This window comes from Narcine bancroftii, chromosome 1 (genome assembly GCF_036971445.1).
Source record: "Narcine bancroftii isolate sNarBan1 chromosome 1, sNarBan1.hap1, whole genome shotgun sequence".
NCBI lineage: Eukaryota > Metazoa > Chordata > Chondrichthyes > Torpediniformes > Narcinidae > Narcine > Narcine bancroftii.
Window position 1 is genome coordinate 368,338,005 of NC_091469.1, and position 16,689 is coordinate 368,354,693.

A 16,689-nucleotide genomic window follows, 5' to 3' on the forward strand; every position below is an offset into this window, starting at 1 on the left:
ATGAGTGCCTTGGATAGCTGCAGCTGACATGAGGAGATCTCTATCCAAAATGAACCCACACAAGGCAGCAGAACCAGACAATATACCCGGTTGGGTACTGAAGGACTATGCCGACCAACGTCTTTCAATACGTCATTGCATCAGTCCTTCGTCCCTGCAGGTTTTAAGATGGCCACCATTATCCTGGAACCAGAGAGCACAACAGTAACAGTAAGGACTACACCTCGTGGCACTGACCTCCACCATTATGGAATGCTTTGTGCATCTGGTAATGGACGCATCAAAGCACACCTTCCAGTGACACTGGACCCATTTCAATTCACCTACAGATAGAAGCATTCCACTGATGATGCTTTAGCCTTGTTCCTCCACTTCATCCTCTCCCACCTGGCGAATGGCATCTCATGTGCCAGAGTTCTGTTCACTGACTTCAGCTCGGCATTTAATATGATCATACCTCAGAGGATCTTGGAGAAGATGACCTTGCAGGGACTCAACACCCCTCTTTATAAATGGATTCCGGACTTCCTAAAGTCTGTCCCGGTTGGCAGCAGAACATTGAGTACCATCGCGTTGAGCCCTGGTGGACCTCAGGGCTGTGTGCTCAGTCTGCACTTGTTCACGCTGCTGACCAACAACTACAATGCCAGTTTCTGCTCCTAACAGAGTCGTCATGTTTACAGATGTCACAACAGTAGTTGGCCTCATCAGCCCAACAGAGAAGAGGTGGAAAATGTTGTGAAATGGTGTGAGAATAACAACCTGAGACTAGTGTGGACAAAACAAAGGAGATGATGGTGGACTTCAAGAGGACCATGGATGCCCTCCCTCCACTTAACATTAATAACTTGATAGTGGGGAGAGTAAAAGCACAAAGTTCCTCTGAGTCAACTTAAGAAGACACACTTAACTGGACACACGACATCTCCTCACATCAGGAAAACACAACAGTGTCTTCCTTTCCTGAGAAGACTGAAGGGTACCCGCCACAATCATAACAACTTACTACAGGAACTCTCTTGAATGCATCCTGGCCTGCTGCATCAGTGTGGTTCAGTTGCTGTAGAGCGGTGGTTTTCAAACTGCCCCCTAAACTCACATTCCACCTTAAGCAATCCCTATGCCATAAGTGATTAGTAAGGGATTGCATAATGTGATATGTGAGTGGGAAGGGTAGGTTGAGAACCATTGCTGTAGACCCAATTGTTACTGAAATATTTTGCTTGAGAAAAATTGTCATTGGCCCATTTCCTTTGGAGTTTTGAAACAGTACACATAATGAATCAATTAGGTACGACTAAAATAGTGATTGTCACTCACGCACCACCTTAAACAATCCCTTGACACACCCTGGAGGGGTGAGAGTTAATGTAAACCTTGATCAACCTCTCAAAGCACTTCACCCATATCAGCTATTGGTAACTATTAGTTATAATTTCTTTGATTAGGATGTTTGCTGCCAAAAAAAATTCAATTTTAATTGAACATGGATGGAGTTAGCCTTCCTTGTTTGAATGGATATTGTTTATGGAGATTAAGACTAGTGGGAGATTTTGTTTTCATTGTGTAGGCCTACGCCTATTATCACAAGTAGGTAGAAATCATAGTTCTCACAAAGTCTCTATTTTCTGTAAATATTTCAACTTACAATATTACTCAACTATCAGAAAGTTGTGGTGTATTTCTAATCAGAGTTTTTCACTAAATAGGTTGGCAGAAAGGATGAGATGCTTGCTATTTGGATGCTCTGTGTTTTCCTGCTGTTCAGACACTACTTATTAACGAAGAAGGTTCTTGAAGGTACCTTGAATCTTGATTGAGGACATCAACTTTGCTATATAATTTGTTTTAAGGAAGTATCCTCTCCTTATCAGATTTTTATCAGACAAGGGAAAAACCAGATTGGACTAAGATAGAGCGAGATAAAATAGGGGAGAAGGTACTGGAACATATACTTTTTAAGTGGGATGAAAAGCTGATATGATATAAAAGCTCACCAGCATTGCATCATTTACTCAATATATGGAAGAAGATTCACTCAGAAAGGAAAAAAACAAATTACAAAATACAAAAATTATTATTGTTGCAAAATCAGCTAATCCCTTTTACAATAGATATCTTTTCCTTTAGAGAATGGGAGAGAAAAGGAATTAAAAGAATAGAAAATTGTTTTTTGGGAAATAATTTATTAACATTTGAACAAATGAAGTACAAATATGGAATATGGAATGTTTGCATACCATACACTGAAAGCCTACTTAAAGGATAAATTGGGAAATAGACTGAGATTACCAGAAGGAAGCAGCTTTGAATATGTTATTACAGACACAATGATAATTAAAAGATTTATAACGAACACGTACATCAAGCTGCAAGAGAAGGAAAGTGATGAAATAAGCTATAAACCCAAACAAAAGTGGGAAAAAGATTTAAACATAAAGATAAAATATGAAATACGGGAAAAGTTGTGCTCTGGAACTATGAAAAATATAATAAACACGAGGTTACACATGATACAGTATAATTGGTTACACAGGTTATATATCATGCCCCAAAAGTTAAAAAAAATGGGATCCAACATTATCAGATAGATGTTTTCGCTATAAGAAGGAAATGGGAACAACAGTATATGCAATTTAGGCATGTGAGAAAGTGAAAAAGTTTTGGAAAGATCTAAATCAGGTATTAAATAAAATCACAAAAAATCCAGAGATCTTTCTTCTAAGTAATATAAGAAGTAAAGAATTAGGCCTCAAACTGGATGAAGCGCAAAAAATATTTATTATGATAGCCTTAGCTGTAGCAAAAAAATGTATAATGTCAACTTGGAAATCAGAAGAGAGCCTGAGAATACAGCAATGGTACATAGAAATGAATAAATGTATTCCATTGGAAAAAATAACATATAATTTAAAAAATAAAGTCACATTATTTGAACAAATTTGGTACCCGTACATGGAACACAACAGAGAGGGCCTACTGTGGACCTCCACCCCCTAAAATGATAAGAAGACAAAATTACTTGATCCATTGTGTAAAAGTAAATGACACATTTTTCTTGTTTATTTTTCATTGTGTGATGACATTGTTTAATGGTTTTATTGTATTGTATATCACCATATCACCATATACAGCAAAGAACAGGCCAGTTTGGCCCTACTAGTCCATGCCGGAACAAATCCCCACCCTCCAATCCTCTCCCCTCCATGTAATTATCCAGTCTTTCCTTAAATGTAAATAACGTCCCTGCTTCAACCACCTCTGCCAGAAGCTTATTCCACATCCCAACCACCCTTTGCGTGAAGCAATTTCCCCTCATGTTCCCTTATAATTTTCCCCCTGCAATCTCAAACCATGGCCTCTGGTTTGAATATCCCCCACTCTTAATTAAAAAAGCCTATCCACGTTGACTCTCTGTCCCTTTTAAAATCTTGAACACCTCCATCAAATCCCACCTCAATCTTCTACGCTCCAGAGATGTTGAATGTTTATTGGTTTTGGAGGGGGTTGGGAAAGGGTCGGAGGGAAGGTAGGGGCTAAAAAAAAAAGGGGAGAAAATGCCACTGTGTATATTTAAGAGGGAAATGTTGGTATGTATTTTGGTTGATATGGTTCACAGTGTGAAAAATAAAAAATTATAAATTAAAAAAAAGAAGTATCCTCTTTGGGAATATCTTCTCTTTTAACGTTCATGCTTTTTATCATCATTCTGTTATGAATTCCGGGTTACTGGGGTTTGTATCTCCTTCAGGAAAGAGGATGAATAAGATTTTGACGAAAGATACTCTGCTGCATGCTTCAAGAATCCCCTTTTTCTCACTGATGAGAATTCCCCAATTTCCACTTTGCCAACTCCCCATGACAGTCAAATTGTGATCATGAATTGAAGGAAATCAGGGAAAGTAAATTTTTGATTTCATCATGCCAAGCATGTATGATGCCAGAACTAACGGAATGAGCACACAGGCGAAAACATTAAACTGTTGTTTAGATTAGTTGCTACCACCTCTGGGAATGGACTCCCAGGACATCTGCTGTATAAATGCTCCTTCACCCATTAGCCAAACAAAAGGAACAGATGTTTAAATGTATTATCAAAGATTCTGCATGTAAGTAAGCATTTCATTTATAGACATTTTTTTCTTTTTTCCAGGACGGCAGCAGACAACGAAGGGAGAGAAAGAAAACGGTCTCCTTCAGCAGTATGCCGACGGAAAAGAAGATCAGCAGTGCCAGTGATTGCATTAATTCAATGATTGAAGGCTCTGAACTTAAAAAGATTCGCTCCAATTCAAGAGTCTATCATCGTTATTTCCTCTTAGATGCAGACATGCAGTCCCTCAGGTGGGATCCTTCAAAAAAAGAATCAGATAAAGCAAAGATTGACGTAACATCAATCAAGGAGGTTCGAACTGGAAGGAACACAGAGATGTTCCGCACCAATGCTATTTATGATCATATTTCAGAAGATTGTGCATTTTCAATAATATATGGAGAAAACTATGAGTCACTCGACCTTGTAGCTAATTCTGCAGATGTAGCAAATATTTGGGTTACTGGCTTACGGTACCTGATCTCTTATGGGAAGCACACACTGGATATGATAGTGAGCAGTCAAAATAACATGCGGGCATCATGGCTTTCAAGTGTTTTTGCTGCAGCTGACACAAAGAATGTGGGACACATATCATTTAGCAGAGCTGTGCAGCTCATCAAAAGTCTAAACGGTGGGCTAAAAAATACCAAAATTGAATTGAAATTCAAAGAATTGCATAAAGCGAAAGGAAAGACGGGAACAGATGTTATCAAAGGAGAACTTATTGACATTTATCACGAGCTCTGCACAAGACCAGAAATATATTTTTTGTTAGTCCAATTTTCAAGCAATAAAGAATTTCTAGATACCAGGGACCTGATGATGTTTTTGGAGGCAGAGCAGGGAATGCCACATGTCACAGAACAAGTGAGCATGAACATTATTCAGAAATATGAGCCGTCAAAGGAAGGACAGGAAAAAGGTTGGCTTTCCTTGGATGGTTTTACCAAGTACCTCATTTCACCTGAATGCCATATATTTGATCCAGAGCACATGAAAGTTTGTCAGGACATGACACAGCCAGTGTCTCACTATTACATTAATGCTTCACACAACACCTACTTGATCGAGGACCAGTTGCGGGGTCCCTCAGACATCACAGGATATATTCGTGCTCTAAAAATGGGGTGCCGAAGCATTGAAGTGGATGCATGGGATGGTCCAGACAACGAACCCATCATTTACATGGGCCACGCAATGACATCTCAGATAGTCTTCCATCGTGTCATTGACGTCATTAACAAATATGCTTTTGTGGCATCGGAATACCCTCTGATTTTATGTCTGGAAAATCACTGTTCAATTCAACAGCAGAAAGTGATGATCCAACAGATGAAAAAAACCTTGGGAGACAAACTGTACACAAAGCCCCCAACTGTTGAAGACAGTTACTTACCCTCCCCTGAAGTCCTTAAATACAAAATTTTGTTAAAGGCGAAAAAGCTGCCAGAAAATTGCACAGGATTTGAGGGTGATATAACAGATGAAGATGAAGGAGCAGAAATGTTACCAAAGGTGACAGGTGAAAATACAGATCAGCAGAATGCACCTCCTAAAAGATTTCTGCTCTGCAAAGAGCTCTCGGACATGGTGAGTCTTTGTAAATCCGTAATGTTTAAGGACTTCACAGAGTCACTTCAGAATCAGAAATTCTGGGAATTTTGTTCATTCAATGAAGTAATTGCTAGCAGACTTGCCAATGAATACCCAAAGGACTTTGTGAATTACAATAAACGTTTTCTTGCCAGAATATACCCAAATCCAATGAGGATAGATTCAAGCAACATGAATCCTCAGGATTTTTGGAAATGTGGTTGCCAAGTAGTAGCAATGAATTACCAAACACCAGGTTTAATGATGGACCTTAATATCGGATGGTTCCGTCAAAATGGGAATTGTGGGTACGTGCTTCGTCCAGCCATCATGAGAGAAGAGGTGTCTTATTTTAGTGCCAATACTAAAGACTCAGTGCCAGGTGTTTCTCCTCAATTACTCCACATAAAAATCATTAGTGGCCAAAATTTTCCAAAACCGAAAGGCTCAGGTTCCAAAGGCGATATTGTCGATCCTTATGTGTACGTCGAGATCCATGGAATACCGGCAGACTGTGCAGAACAAAGGACTAAAACCGTTAATCAAAATGGAGAGAACCCTATTTTTGATGAAAGCTTTGAATTCCAGATTAATCTTCCTGAGCTGGCAATGGTACGATTTGTGGTTCTGGATGATGACTACATTGGAGATGAGTTTATTGCCCAGTATACAATCCCTTTTGAGTGTTTGCAACCAGGATACAGACACGTGCCACTTCAGTCTCTGACAGGTGAAGTTCTACCATTTGCCTCACTGTTTGTCCATGTGGCAATTACTAACCGAAGAGGTGGAGGGAAACCTCACAAACGTGGTCTTTCTGTGAGGAAAGCTAAAAAATCAAGAGAGTATGCGAACATGAGAACAATCTTAATAAAATCTATAGATGAGGTATTCAAGACAGTGATCCAGCAATTGCGGGAAGCAACTGATCTTCGAGAAAACATGCAGGTATGTTTGTGTATGCATAGTTTGATTTGTTCTCATGGAATATAATGTAACAAATTAACATTAATTATTTTCTATCATTTTGAACACAAGAGCAGCAATAGGCTATTAAGCCCCTGAAGTCTGGTCTGCCATTCAACTAGATCAGTGGTTTTCAATTTTTTCTTTTCACTCACATCCCACCTTAAGCAATCCCTATTGGTGCTATGTGAATAGTAAGGAATTATTTAAGGTGGTATATGTGGGAAAAAGTTTGAAAACCACTGTTTTAATCATTCCTAATTGCACAGTTTCATAACTCCAAAGGAAATGGGCCAAATGGTCATTTTTCTCAAGCAAAATATTTCAGTAACAATTGGGTTTAGATTAGTGATTTGCAACCTTTTTTCCCCACTCACATACCACCTGAAGAAATCCCTTACTAATCACAGAGCACCTACGCCATAGGGATTAAGGTGGAGTGAAAAGAAAAAGTTTGAAACCACTGCACTAGATCATGGTTGATCCACCTCAGCACCATTTTTTTTTCCTTTATTATCTCCATATGCCTTGATTCTTCTACTTTCCAGAAATCTATCACAGGAATGAACTCAGTAAAACAGAGCCTCCATAGCCCACTTGGGTGCAAATGTGATATTATTGCTGTTAAGTTGGAAACATGTTGAGAAGTCATGAAAAACTAATGATAATAATCAAATTATGTTGATAATATGGTGGAACTGAACTTAGGAGTCTAAATTTAGGATGTAACCAGTGCTATGAGAAGGGAATGAGAGTGAGGGATAAAGCTCCCAGTACAAACATTCTTCAGTCTCAGCACCTGATTGACAAGGATAGGGCAGTAAATATTGGCCACATGCATTTGACAAGGCCCTGCATGGTTGCCTGATCCAGAAGATTAAGGCACACAGGATCAACAAATTTATTGGTAAATTGGATTCAAAATTAGCTTGGCCATGAAAGACAGTGGGTAGTGGTGAAGGGTGTTATTCTAACTGATAGTCTGTGACCAGTGGTGTTTTGTAAGAATCTGTGCTGAGACATCTATTGTTTGTGATTAAATATAAATTATTTAGACTTGGTGGGCCGATGAGTAAGTTTGCAGAAGATATAAAAACTGGCAGAGTAGTGGATGGGAAGAAGGGTTGTCAAAGGACCAGCAGGATTAATATCAGTTGGAAATATGGGTGTAGAAATTACAGATGAAGTTTAATCTGGACAATTTTAGGTATTGCACTTTGAGAGGTCAAATGCAAGAATAAAGCACACAGTCAATGCCAGGACACTTCAGAGCATTAAGAATTTTGGGGTGAAGTCCAAAGCTCCCCAAAAACATCTACTGAAGTTGTTAAGATTTTAAAGGAGTATGCCATACTTGCCTTTGTAGGTCAGGATGTTAGGTACAGAAGTTGGCAAGTCATGCAATAGCTGTAGTTTGGCTACGTTTGGAGTACTGTGTGCAAGTCTTGCTGGAAAATTACAGAAAGGATGTGGAGGCGCTGCAGAGGGAGAAAAGAAGGTTCACCAGGATGATGTCTGGATTAGAGAGAGAGTCTTTGCGATGAGGAAAGTTTGGGTAAACTTTGATTGTTTTCTTTGGAGCATCAGAAGCTGAGGGGAAACTTGAGAGAAGGATATAAAATTATGAGAGGCATTGTTAGGGTGGAGAATAGATTTTTATCCCAGGGTGAATATGTCAAATACTCAGGGGCATAGATTTAAGGTTAGAGAGGGAATATTTAAAGGAAATATGCAAGGCAAGCTTTCTTTTATACCGAGAGTGGTAGATGTTTGGGATGCAGTGCCATGGGGGATGGTGGAAGCAAGTACATTGACAACATTTAGATAGACACATGAATGAGCAGGGAATGGAGAAATGTAGACCACAGGTAGGATTAATTTAAATTGGCATTATGGTCAGCATTGACATTGTGGGCTGAAGGATCAGTACTTGTGATGCCACCCTAACAATATTGATTTATTTTCCAAGGATTTTCTTTTTATAGTTTTTGTTGTTTTCATTTTCTGACAGAGATAATGATCAGAAAATTTGCCAAAACAGTTAAGAATTATCTTCAATTTCTTAATCCTTGCAGAAGAGCACTCAGATTCTATCAGAGGTCACCTCCCAACAACAGAACCTAGACTCAGTACTTCTGTCACAAATTGCATAGTAATTCTTGGTTAAAATTTACCATGTTTTAAATGAAGTCTATTCTCAGACAAATTACATGAGGATTGCATGGTAGTGTGATGGAGCATTCTGTTAATGTTGGTGAGAAAATAACCATGTTTGTAAAAAGAAAATGCAAATTAATGTTCGTGTGTAATCATTTGTCAGTAATTTTAAAGCTTTAAAAGGTAATAAGACTTATTTTTATGGGAGCATTAGTTACTGGTTGATAAGAGTTTCTGCGTAACATCTTCAAAGGTTTGACAGAAGAATCAGTCAATCAGCTTACTAACTCCCAATACAATAAATCAGATTTATTTAAGACAGGGGCAATTTTACCCAAAAGTCCACATGAGAAACAAAACACCTCCATATGCCATAAATGAAGCTGTGGTTTGAGGCAATAAATGACTGCTATAAAATCACTTGTACGTGTACATTACATGAAAGCTAATCATTGAATGTATGGGATATTTTGCCTATTATATTTATCCATGTCAGTTGAAAAATAAACAGTTTGGACTAATGACATTTCCCAACTATTGCTTCATAGCCTTGTTGGGAGTGCATATCAGATTCTTAAATGTTTTAAAAGGTCCTTACCTCTTCCACTTTATCCAGCAGTAAGTTCCCATCACTTGTTAACTGAAAAGAAAGCTCCTCAACCCTCTCTAATTTTACCTATTATTTTAACTAGGAGACTATAGATTTATTGTTCTCTTGTGAAGGAAATAAATTCCTCCTGTTCACCCTATCTCAGACTTTCACAATTTTGCACATTACAGAGAAAATTCACAGTAATCCATTACGAAAAAGAGGGATTTGCAATAGTACAAATAGTCCTTTTGAGATGTCAGAGCTATGTATGATCAATGGACCAAGGGGAGCTTCAGGATAGCTGTTGGAAATAAACAATTCTTGAAGCTTGAAGTGCGGTCTGCAGGATCCTGTACCTTCTGCCTGAAAGTACGAGTGAGAAGAGGTTCTGACCAGGGTGATGGAAGTCCTTTATGATGTTGGCTGCCTTCTTGAGGCAGTAACTAACAGAGCTGGCTCCAGTGGATGGGAGGTCAGAGCCTATGATGGACCTGGCTATATATACCACCTTCTGCAGCCTTCTGCATTCCTGGGCAGTCAATTGCTATGACTCAACCTGTCTGTATACTTTCCACAGTGCTTCTGTAGAAGTTTGATTGCATATCCAATGGCATGCCAAATCTCCACAGAATGCTTTGGAAATAGCAGCGTTGGTGTGCCTTCTTCATGGTCGCCTCAAATGTGCTGGCTCCAAGAAAGGTCTTTTGGTAATGATCTCCCAGTAATTTGGAGGTTTGAATTGAAAACATAGTGCTGGAGAAACTCAGCAGTTTGAACAGAGTATTTTATACAGCAAAGATAAGGCTACATAACCAAGCTTGAGCCTTTCATCATGCCCTTCATCTTTATGACACTGTTAGTCCTGCTGAATTCTTCAGCATTGTGCTTTTACTTAATCACAATGTCTGCAAACTTTTGTGTTTTACTCTTGAAGGTTTTAATAGCTGCATTCTGGCTATCTGACAGAGACGCTCCTGTGATTAATGTCACTCACTGCAGTCTGACAATTAGTCAGAAGGGATCTATAGCATGTGTCCAAAGAGTAAAATAATGTGAAAAAAGCTGTAGTGTAAACACAATTTGGAATAAACCAGCTCTGAATTTCCACAGGATTCTTCCAGTAGCCTGCCACTACTTTGCTAGAAGATCTCTGTGGTCCTTACCAAAAGGGCCGAACAGACAATTTTAGTTGTTAACCCCATTTGACTTGTGATTTTTCTGAGCTGCATTGGAAAAATTCCATGCAACACTTCTTTGACACAAGTACTGCCTTTTCCTTACTCATCATCTAGCCTTTGCCTTGGACAGCTTCAAATGGTATTTAATAGAGCAAGAAAAAAATTCCCTACTCCCATGTAATTTGAAGGAATCTGAAAATTCTGAGATAATTGGTGAACTTGTTCTTGTCACTGCTTCTGGAATTGAATCCATTGAATGCTTTCCTGTACTCATTAATATGGTAATAGTGGTTGAAATTTTGGAGTAAAAACACAATGCTGGAGAAACTCAGCAAGTCAAACAGTGTACTTTACGAAGCAAAGATAAAGATTCATAATCAACCGTGAGCTATGAAAAAATTGAATTACCAGAGCAAAATTAAAATTATTAACATTAAGTAAATCTGGAATAAAAATATGGAATTTATCATGATGGCCTTCCAAATCTACTGCTGTCAGGCTCCTTCCTGCTGCATGCAAACATTAAGCACTGCAGTTAGTTCTAGATGAAATTCCACCTGAATCGTTCATAAGAGGAAAAGGAATACATGATCACATCCTGAAGTCTGTGTATTATATCCTTGTGGTGGAACACTGTATGCAGTCATTATACTGGTTGGCCCGCCCCTTCAGAATTCCTAATAAAGGCAGTATTGTCCAATCCCCTCCCTCAGTTCTGCCTTGGAATTGGGCAACAGCATGTAAGATATACCTGTAAGTTTATAGCCATTAAAGCCTATTATTCTTGACTTCTGGTCTGTCAGGCCTAATTGATAGCGCAACAATCCTGAAATGTGATTCTGTTTAAGATAATTGGCAATTAGGGATGGACAATAAATGTCTGTTTGTGTGCTCTACCTTCTCCTGATGGAAAGGGAATTACTTCAGTGAGTATCTTCGATGGGATTATCATGATTAAGTAGCTGCAAGTTTGAGCCAGATATGATTGAGGAGAGGGAAAATAGGAAAAATATGACCAATTGAAAAATCTGGAAACCTTGAGCAGGTCAGGTGGCATCTGTTGAAATAAAAGCAGAATGTTTTACGTCTGACAAAGGGTTTACAACCTGAAACATTGATTTTGGGCAGATGCAGTCCAATCTGCTGAATATTTCCAGCATCTGTGATCCAAGGAGTGTGAACTGCAATAATGTTATGTGTATGAGGCTGATGTAAAGCACACAAAATTTAGTGTTGAGTAAAGACCGTTAGAACTGTAGGAAAGGGAGGGGGTTAGAGACAGACCAAAAGATGAAGCATCTTATTATTTTTTGGCAGAATAAGATACTTAGAATATGCCCTTTAAAAATGCACAGCCAGGAGCTCGAATGACATTTTTAATGGAACATTGACTGCCCTACTACTTGTTCCAATAGCCATTTGCTAATATTTGTGGAGGTTCTCCTGCATTTCAGCAGAAAGCGGCCAACCACTTCCATTAGTACCCATGGCATTATTTCGGAAAATCTTGGTGCTCAGACACCTATGACTTTAAATATCACAGGCCAGATTACTTTTTGAAAGAAAAAACACTCCCATCATTTAATCTTTCCACAGTGCACATTCCCTTTACTTCCAAGTCTACTGTTATGAACCATTAATTGTTTGTACTATCAGGCTCCCTCCTGCTGCATGCAACCATTAAGCACTGCAGGTAGTCCTGGATGCACACTGAAATTATATAAAAAAAGCATCACACAAATTTAGCAGTTTTCCTGGATGCAGTTAGCGGGCACAGGTTAATCAAAAATCACAATCTTTAAGGGTAAACTCATTTCTCTTCCTGTTTAAATGCTATTGATTCTTTTCATCCAGTATTTATTCAGTATTATCATCCTCCCTTACTGTATTTGGTCAGCCATGAAATTTATCTCTCTCCAATAACATCAGCACCATTGAGGGTGAAAGGACAGGTTTTGTGAGATCATTGAAACCTATTTTCCATTTTAATGGTGGACGAATGTGCAAAAGTTCTATATTCTTGTGTGAAAATATTTTATATACCTTTACACTTTTATCAGCTACTTGTTCAGATTTCAGATTTATTGTCAGAGTACATATATGACACCACGTACAACCCTGAGATTCTTTTTCCTGAAAGTGAGGCAGAATTCTCACTTATTAGCAGTGCTAAATAAAGCTGACTCAACACTCAAAGAAATGTAAGCAATCTGACTGTGGAATACAGAAAGAAAAAAAATAATTACAATGCAAAAGTAAGAGTCTTTAAATGAGTCCCTGATTGAGTTTGTTGTTGAGGAGTCTGATGGTGCAGGGGTAGCAGCTGTTCCTGACACCTATGTCTTGTGACACCTATACTTCTTTCCTGATGGTAGCAGTGAGGACAGAGTGGGTGCTGTGTGCTGTGGATGCTTGATAATTGCTATTGCTCTCCAACAGCAGCGTTCCCAGGAGATGTTCTCAATAGTGGAAAGGGTTTTACCTGTGATGTCCTGGGCTGTGTCCACTACCTTTTGCAGAGCTTTATGCTCAGGGGTATTGGTGTCCCCATACCACACTGCAAAGCAGCCGGATAGCACACTTTCTACCACACAAATGTAGAAATTTGCCAGGGTTTCTGACATCATACCAAACCTCTGCAAACTCCTGAGGAAGTAAAGGCGCTGGTGTGCCTTCTTCATGATGCCATTAGTGTGTTCGGTCCGGGAAAGATCCTCCAAGATAGTGAGTCCCAAGAACTTAAATTTGCTCACCCTCTCCACTTCTGATTCCCCAATGATCACTGGTTCATACCCTCTGGTTTTCCTTTCCTGAAGTCAGCTCCTTGGTTTTAACGACATTGAGTCATTGTGGTGCACCTTTCAGCCAAGTTTTTAATCTGCCTTTTGTATGCTGACCAAATGCCCATTTTTATACATCCCACTACTGTGCTATCATCAGTGAATTTGTAGACAGTGTTGTTGTTTTACCGAGCCACCCAGTTATAGGTATATAGTGAGTAGAGCAGGGGGCTAAGAACACAGTACTGCTCCGGTACTGATGGAGATTGCATGTTTCCTACTAATCCTCACTGAGGAAATTACACAGTGGGGTGTTGAGTCCCAGGTCTTGGAGTTTGCTGATCAATTTAATGGGGATGATGGTGTTAAATGTCAAACTGTATTCATATAGGGCATTCTTATATCTGCATCTTTTGCTGTCCAGGTGTTGCAGGGTTTTGTGTATACCCAGTGAGTTGGCATCCGCTGTGACCTATTGCTACAGTAGGCGAATTGGAACTGATCCATGTCACCACTCAGACAGGAGCTGATATGCTTCATCACCAGTGTTGCAGCCTAGAGGATTCCAAAAACTAGCAGTAACAGAAATTCACCAAGAAAATGGTTACTTAAACAAAAGTTGCTTTTAATTTTCTTCAAACATAATAATAAGATCAATCTTTAACTTATTACTATTAACTTAATTTAACCCCCCTTCTAATTCTAAGTGCATGTATATGTAATGTGTATGTGTTCAGCAAAGTCCTTTGTTTCACTGTCCAATCATTCACTTTTCATTTCTCCAAAGTTCGCTAGTATCAGGCATTTTCCATACTGTGCACAGAATTTAACATTTATGATCTTCATCAGGCTTTGGGGCTTTAACTTAAATTGTTACCACAAAGAAAGATCTTTTTTGCTTTCAGAGAATGACATTCGTTGTTTATTGGACACACACAAACTGATTTCCTTCAATCAGCCTCTTCACTGTTATGCCAAAAAAGCTTGCCCCCTTGTGGGTTTTCCAAAAGATAACCTCTTCTTCCAGGTTACCACAGAGTTTTTTTTCCCCCTATTGCAGGAGAAACACTTCCTCTTGTAATTGACTACAAGGGTTGAGAATAGGCTGAACTCAGAACTCAAAACCTGTCTTCAAATGAGGTCTTTCTTTTCACAGGAGTCCAAAGTTTGCAGCCTTCAACACCAACTCCTGCTGTAAACCTGACTATCTGCCTGTCTCTCTCTCCCCAAAGAATCACCTGTTTTTTCCTTCTCTCTGTTTGCAAAAGCACATGACCCCTTTTAGAATAGCAACCTTCAACTAGCATTTTCAATTCTTGCGCCAAAGCCCTGTGTAAACATGGTGATCCTTTAATACCTACTTGTAAAGCTGTCATAAGTACTCTTCCATTGTCTCCGCAAAGTCAATGTGGACTTGTAGGCTCCACCTTAGGCATAGCTCTTGCATTTTAAATGAGATGTCTTTTGTGAAATGTTAATGTCTGTTTGTGAAGTGTACTTAACTAAACCCCCACAATCTATACCTTTTTAAGATATTTTCATCATAATTTTATTAACCCAATCCACTCACATACCGGACACCTCCCCACCGCTATCACTAAACCTGAAGTCCCCGCTCAGATGCCCTTCAACTCACCACCGCCACCATAGAACCTGCTTGGGAAACTCCAGGCCTGACCCTGGCTGCTGACCCAACAGAGCTCCCGACGCCACGGCAACCAACCCAAACCCTGGCCCCAGCTACCAACCCAATGGAGGTCCCGACTACATGGCTGCCAACTCCATTCCTGGCTCCAACCACCGACCCATTGCGCCCCGGCTGCAAACTGAGGCCGGGGTTCCGGACTGAGTTCCGGACCCGATCACTGGAACTCCCTATGCTTCAATTGCCGACTTCAGCGTTGAACCAGTCTGCCTACCTGCAGAAGATTCCGTTGCTGATGCCGCTGGCTCTCACCTGAGCCCTGGGCACCCTCAGGCTGGAACTTTCCGGGAGCCCGAGGTCCCCGCTCTGATCCTAGCCCAGTACCATCAGCATAATATTGAACAGTATCAGCAGTTAAAACAACAACAAAGAACAAAGGAAGGTTTTTCAAGCATGAAATAAAGTTTAATTCTTCACTTGAATACACAAGAGCTCAGATAGATTCAAAATGGCACTAACAGTGTGTCAGAGTCCTATTTGAATATGGCAGGTAAAAAAATCAACTTGGGACATCATGTTGCTGCCGAAAATATATGCAGATAACTGGTAATTTCCATAAAGTGGTTTTTGGATAATTAGAAACGTACTGTATAAATGTATTTGTACACTTCATTTGATAGATTTGCCTTCAGGTGTGTCTTTCCTTCTGGTTTCAATGCTTTTGGCTGTGAAGGATATGGCAAAACAATCAATAGCTATTTGCCGTTTGTTTTACATCCTTTCCAGTTTTAGTTTTTATCAACATCAAAGTTTTTACACTTCTTAAGACAAAATTGAGGCCAGAAAGTACATGGTCCAAAAACTGCTGAATGTTTGAGCTGGATTCCGCGGACCGAATGGCATTTGCAGAAACTCAAACGTGCCGACAAGAGTAATTACTGCTGTCTTGGTAATGTCAGAAGGCTACTGGAATCCAATAGTAACCACGCACCAGGCCTATTTTTGAAAACACACATTTGCTGTACAGGTTCTCTGAGAAGTCTTGTAAATTGGGAATGTTGTATCGGTCAGGCAAGGTGGAATTGTTCAGCGCATGATAATTACCATAAGGCCACCAATCCTCAGGAGACTTCTTTGGAACCATATGCAACAGCGATGCCCAGCTGCTGTCAGATCTGCAGACTATGCCCAGCTCCTGCACGTGGTTGAATTCTGCTTTTGTGATTTTAAGACAATCCGGGGGTAATTTACGAGCCCGCGCTGCAACCGGAGGACCCTGTGCCTCTGCAAATCTGTAGGGCAATATGAAGGAGTCACTAGGTGAGGGAAACACTTGAGCAATGCTCGGAAAGGGCAGGAGCCAGGTTGGAGGCTCATCAAGTTGGTGACAACATTGGAGGGATGACAAATGCAGCTCACTTGGATACCAGTGCTGTGGTCTATGACACAGCAATTCTTTAAATCCACCAGCAGCAAAAAAATCTGACCGAAAATCCACCCCAAAGTAGAATTTGCCACTTTTGCAACCATGAAAACCCACCAAACGATTTGTTGAGACCGAAATCCAGCATGAGTGACCTCTGGCCATATGTTTGAATATGAGAATCATTCGCGGCCGACAGAACACGTGACATATTGGGGTGTCTGTGTTCTTCAGGGGCAAAGGGATCACATAAATTTCT

The 16,689-nt window shown here is 39.8% G+C and overlaps 1 protein-coding gene across 3 annotated transcripts in view; it reads left to right on the plus strand.

Moving 5' to 3' along the window:
* The window catches only part of LOC138750832 (inactive phospholipase C-like protein 2), a 290,403-nt gene that overhangs the window by 167,562 nt on the left and 106,152 nt on the right, over nucleotides 1-16,689 (plus strand). For 2 of the 3 annotated variants that reach the window (XM_069912968.1, XM_069912957.1), the window contains exon 3: nucleotides 4,154-6,637. In XM_069912968.1, coding sequence (XP_069769069.1) covers nucleotides 4,154-6,637 — 2,484 coding nt within the window. Of the gene's footprint in view, nucleotides 1-1,709; nucleotides 1,801-4,153; nucleotides 6,638-16,689 lie in introns of all 3 variants that reach the window. The other variant, XM_069912977.1, reaches the window with a different exon arrangement.